Source organism: Apteryx mantelli, chromosome 9 (genome assembly GCF_036417845.1).
Source record: "Apteryx mantelli isolate bAptMan1 chromosome 9, bAptMan1.hap1, whole genome shotgun sequence".
NCBI lineage: Eukaryota > Metazoa > Chordata > Aves > Apterygiformes > Apterygidae > Apteryx > Apteryx mantelli.
The window spans coordinates 3013760-3019759 of NC_089986.1; the positions used below are offsets into that span (position 1 = coordinate 3013760).

The following is a 6000-nucleotide window of genomic DNA, read 5'->3' on the forward strand; positions in this document are numbered from 1 at the left end:
AGTTTTCGCTAGAGGACCTTGCGGAAACATAACATCTGCTTAGATGTGTGGGATAGCTTTGAGGAGGAGCAGCGGGGCTGAGCTAGATGGTTTTTCTGAAACAGAAATACCGAGGAGCCAAGGTTCTGAGGATTTTCAGCAGCTTTCAAGAGCTCCCCAAAGGCAGCTGTTCCTCCATGCCCTTGCTTTCCCATGGTCTGAATCGGCGTTTTCATTCTGAAGCCTGAAAAGCGCACCTGGGAATAAGGCTCTTTGATGCTGCCAGACAAACTTCCAATACATCCAAAAAAAAAAACAAAAAAACACCAAACAGAAGCTCCCCTAGCAATCAAAGCTGTGTCTGCGGGAGAAGCTAGAGCAGATTTACCTCTGCAATCAGGAGGACTTGAACAACACGTAAAAATTTTTTTTAATTTTTTAAGCAATAATGTTCAATGGCAGATAAAATGGAAAGAATTTCAGGATATAGGCATCATTTCCAAAAGAACTCTAAAACTCATTTGTGGCAAGGCTTAAGAGGTATTTTCCTCTGAGATAATGTTTCTGCAGTGCATAATTTAAGACATATTTAAAGCTTCTGGATAGAAAAGCTTAAAAAGATGGCACTGATTATTTTCAGTGCACCAGCATCAGAGCTTCTGATGCTGAAGCATACTGAAGCATTAAGTTTGCAAAAATATATTAAATAAGATTTGTTAAAAACTTTTGGAAGCCAAGCCTCCTTTTGAATACTGTATTCAGAATTCCTTCCTAACATGATACAGAAAAAGCAAGAATTGCCTAAATTTTTTTCTATTTTAAAACATCTTGTTGTTGCATAATATTTGGTTGAAATTTGATCATGCTCTACCTGGAAAAAGTTTCAGGCAACTCCGATGGAAGAGCCAGGGGGATTTTCAGAGTAGTTCTCATGCCACCTTCTGGCACTTCTAGGAATGGCAGCCACAGAAATAAATGAGGTAGATGGTTATTTATAAATATTGCAAGACAGTCACTGCCTCGTAATTAATAGCAAATAATAAAGCAGCAGGATTTGGGATTAGGGATGGAGCTGGCTAATTAGAAGGTCTTCTTTCTGGGACAATTTAATGTCCATTTGAGGCCCACGTGAGCTGCATCGTATTTTTATGGCAATTTTCCCGCAAACCCAGGTCTCTCCCCAGCCGTGGGCTGATACATGCTCCTACCGATTGCAATAGCTGAATTTGCCAGCTGCTGTTCTCTTCTGTGTCGCAGTGTAATGCTCCCAGGAGGGTGCCTCAGAGCAGCGCGTTTCCCCCCGAATTTCCCCAGCCAGGGAGGCATGTGCCTGTGAGAGTGGGGGGGGGGAGCAGGAGTTGAACTGGCCCTTTTGGCTCTTCTCCCCCTTCGGGAAACGTGGCGGAGCCAGAGAGCTCAGATGAACTCCACGTGCTGTCAGGGCTCTTTCCTCAAGGATTACAGTATTTATAGGCTCAATCCAAATAGCCCTAAACATTTGAAAGCAAAGAAGCGAAGAAGAAAATGCGTATTGCCTGGGACATATCCGCAGGGCAGCCCCGATGATGAACCATTTGGGCGTGACTTGGTTAGGTACTGTTGGTGGTGGGAGGACTTTGGTTGGCTTTGAGAACCGTAGGGCAGATAAACTGAGGAACCGTGCGGTTTGATACCTGATCCTGCCGGGCGCTGTACCCGCGGGTTATCCCACTGCGGAGCCTGGGCTGCAATCACGACCGTGCCTGTGAGCTGGGGATCGCGGGGACGCTGGCGGGGGCAAAGCGTTTAGGGCTTTGGGGCTGCGGAAAACCAAACTCCCGCAGAAACAGAATTAGCACCGCTTACTCTCTGTCGCCCTTTATAGCAGCGCAGGGGTTTGATGCTGCGGCTGTTTCTCCTCCTGTGCTTCCCAGAGCGTTTCCGCTGCCCGAATGCAGCTAACCCCAGTCCAGTAAAGGAGCTGAGTTAAGCAGCTGTCAGTCCGGTTGTTGTCCCCCGTAGCCGTGGTTGGGCTGTGTGCGGTGGGCTGGGGGGGTGTTGGTCCGAGGCGGGGGCAGGACGGGCTGCCAGGCTTGACGCCGGCTTTTCACATCCTCTCATTGTGTTCACACAAGCGCCTCTGAATCCCTTGCCGAGGAGGAGGAGGAAATGAACGGCTGAAACAAAAACACGTCGGAGAAGGTGTTTCCTCCCCCGGAGGACACTGCCTTTCCTTTTCATTTAAGCTGCGCACCCCTTGCTCTAATCTAGTTTGTAAGGAAGCCGAACAGATAAGCCACTGCTGAATTGCTGAATTCTTCTCTCCCTTGGGAAAGTGGGTTTTTTTGGTTTGCTTCCAGAGTGGTGTAGATGTCGACTGTGCCGTTCAACACCGCGCACATATTTATGCACCTGGTTTTGGTTTCCTCCCCCCGGCCCGTGGCAGTAAATAACCGAGTTTTCTCTTTCCCTCCTCCCAGACACGCTGAAAGTCAGCAGAAGCACATGGCAGAGAAAATGCCAGCCAAATGAAACGAGAAGCCATCAGACTAGAGATCAAGCTAGACTTTATTTTGCTTCTGTGTTTGTACAAATGCTGATGTCCAAGGTGGCGCACAAGAAAATCAGTGTTAGTCATTGATCATGTCTGAAGCTTTATGTCCAGTGATTGGCCTCTGCTTCTTAATTTATTTTAATTTTTTTACTTCTGCCACTAAATATGAGGCATTTTAATAATATTATTACAAAAATGTACAGTACTTATAACATTATAAATCATGGATAAGAAGAGAGGGTAGTTTAACTTTATTTTTGTTTGTTTAGAGATTTTAAGTTGAACGATATTTTACCATTGACTACTTTTTTATTCTTCACTGTAGTTTTAAATAAAGAAACTGTAATTGACGGTGCTATACAAGTCAAAAAATACATGCCTGCCTCGTAGTGAAGTTGTAGCTTTCAGTAATATGTATATTTTAATCAGTTTTCAACATTTTGTGAATGTTGACTACCTGACGTTCATTTTTAGATGTGCTATTAACATTCAGTTGGATTCAAAGAGTTACCTTGAAAGTTTTATGTATAAATATGTAAAATAAAAATTAAAAAAATTGTTTCATATGATATGTCTTTTTGTTGACTAGTGGTTGACTTTGGTGATGCACCAGTAATGTATTCATATACTAAATGTACAATTCCTAATTTGTCATCACCAGAAAGAGCCTTTTTTGCCTATCACATGAAACTATGGAGAGAAGACAGGATTTTTGTAGAGTTATTTATTTGTAAGTTCATAATGTATGTATGACATTGACTTAAGATATTCTTATATTATAACATTCACTGGGGCCCTAATAGTGTGACTGTTGTTAGACTCAGCAGGCACATACAGTAGATGTTTTTATATTTTATTGTCTGGGCTAAATATTTAAATGACTCACCAATGTCAGAAATAAAAATCTATGTTAAATCTAAGCAGCATATTAAATGTATTATATATGGTAATTACTCACCTCTCTGCCTTGCGGCTGGGCTCACGTTCAGGATCTGGTCTCACCCGGTCAGCGCTCGCTGCGTCCTCCTCTGGTTACCGCGGCCGGCACTGAAAGGAGGATTGACACTAGGTGAACTCATAGGTCTGTTTCCGCCTTTAATTTATTTGATTTAATGCTGAAATACCATGGCCGGCTCCCTGTTCCTAGTACCGACTGGCTGTAGCCAGAAGCGGAGATATGTGTCATGAAAGCTAGCTATCTTCTACATTTTAATTTTTTTCCGTGACAAATTTATCTTTGCAATGTGTGTGGCTAACAACTTCTTAGTCAGGGTGTTTTCGGAAAAGCATGTGATGTATCAAAATTTCATCCCACACAAAGAATGTATTTTATAAAATGATTTATTCTGATTTTGTTTCCAAGCTTCTCAGAAATTGCACAGCCCAGATTAAGCAGGCACCAAAACTGTGCTAGAGTTTCACAGGGCTGGGGAGTTTTTGTGCTGTTGGGTTTTTTTGTTTGTAATAGAACTCCTGCTGCACAGCCTGTGTTTTGGGTTTACTTAGGGGCTTTTTTTTCCCCTTTTTAAGAAGTTTGTGTCCGGAGGCGTGCAGGGTCTCCGTGGGAGGGGGGGGCAGGGGCCGCTGCTCCCTGTCGGTGATGCGCGGCAAAGAAGCACTTGCTGAACAGGGGGTTCCTGCAAGGAAAATCTCCGCAGGATTAATTCAGGGTCTGCCCGGGGCGGCTCCCTCCAGCGCAGGGTTTCCCCACGAAACGGGGCCCCGGGGAGAGCGGGGCAGGGCTGCGGGGCGCTGAGGGCTCAACTGCAAACCTGCTTTTTGGGGTTTTCCCAAACACCCCATGGCAGTGCCGGCACCCTCCGAGAGCATCCCGGGAGCCACGCAGGCAGCCGCATCCGGCGGGAGCTGCTGGGGGCTAAGCCCGGGGGCGGCTCTGCTTAAGAAGTGCCGCCTGGTGGGGTTAGATCAGAGGAGCATTAAGCTCACCTGCAAAGGAGGACTGTAACCCTCCAGTTACTTACTTGGCTTTTTTTTTTTTTTCAATCTATGCAGAAAAAATTCTAAGCAACTTCGGGGAGGGGGTGTTCGTTTCCCTGTATCTCTCGTCTCGATGCTGTGATTTGCATGTGGAGGTATCTGCTGGTTTTTCTGTATTGCTGCTTTGTAACATGTCCGTGTTCTCAGTGCTCTAAGGCCCAAACTGTCACCGCGGGGCACACGAAGGAGCCGTCGCAGGAAGCGGGTTTCCTGGCGCGCGTGCCCAGCAGCTGCAGTTTGCACCCCAAACGCCGGCGGCCGTGCGGGCACCCCAATTTGGGGCGCCCAGCCACTGAGCTCCATGCCTGACTGCGGATTTAGATTATTGACTTCTAAAGCCCCAAATTCGAGAAGTTTGGTCTAAGCTTTAAAAAACCTGAAGCGGGGCATGTTGCCAGTGGGCGCCGCAGCAGGGCGGCCCCGGGGGGGGGGGGGGGTGAGCTCGGCCCCGCAGCCCGCTCGCGCCGCCGCTTCCAGGGCACTTGGTCAGGATGCCGAGGCAGACGGGAGTTTTGTTAACTTGCTAAGTGCCTTTAACTTGATAAAGAAAAGTTCGCGAAATGTGTTTATTCAGTTAACCAGCTGTTGATGACTACCAATATTTTTTTCCTGTTACATCTTTAGAAGTTTGTTTTTTTAACACGAGACTGTTGCTGGGTTATTGCATCTTCTTGGATCTCTGTCCAATGTACTCGAGTATCGTGCTGACGTGTATGATGACAATGCTGTAGAAGTCATGAATTAAATTACATTTTTAAAAGACAAACGTGTTGCATGTTCTGTTCTCAGCCCCCGGGGGCTTTTGCCGCCTTGCAGCCGGCCAGGGCAGAGCCGGTCACTCCTTTGGGGTGGGCATTTCTTGCAGCTCTTTTAGATTCTGCGTTAAGCGCCCAGGGAGTGGACGCAGCAGGTTGTAGCTGTCCAGTGGCCGTTTCAGGTTCGTAGGAAAAAAATGGCAAGTAATTAGAGCTGATTGATTGATCGTTTCAGAAAGTGCAAAACCCCGTCTCCTATATAGCGGTGTCATTTGGGGCACCAGGCCTGTCTTCGTAGGGGCTCTGAAATACCAAACAGTCTGGTTTTGGTGTTTGCCCCTGAAGACTGTCTTTGATATCTGCTGTTTTACGAATTTTGAGAATCTGATTCTGAACTTCGGTTTCTCTCATTAACGCACCTAATTTTCTGTGCAAAAATTGTGCGGAATGGCTTGATCCAGCAACTCTTTTTTATACTACTTATTCAGTACAAACCAGGATAATGCAAATTTTTTACTAATTTGCCCTTGCTTTTGCGAATGCAGGGAGGAATTAAAATCCTTGCCCAAATTTGCACGTCAAGGTACCTGTAAGTTAATATCAACCTAAAAATAGATTTTCCCAGAACACATATTTTATCGCCTATTCCTTTCTGTGTGCGGGTCCCACTTCCCACGTCTCCTGTAGCCTTCATCTGTGCGGTTTCAGTTCCTCCTGCCCATGCCCCTGCCAGCA

General features: G+C 46.0%; 1 protein-coding gene across 1 annotated transcript in view; it reads left to right on the forward strand.

Annotated features, from left to right (window-relative positions):
- The window catches only part of SCHIP1 (schwannomin interacting protein 1), a 150909-nt gene extending 147477 nt beyond the window's left edge, over positions 1-3432 (forward strand). The window contains 1 exon segment of the mRNA XM_067302168.1: positions 2439-3432. Within this exon segment, the coding sequence (XP_067158269.1) occupies positions 2439-2490 (52 nt within the window). The 3' untranslated portion in view covers positions 2491-3432.
- Positions 3433-6000: the final 2568 nt, after the last annotated feature.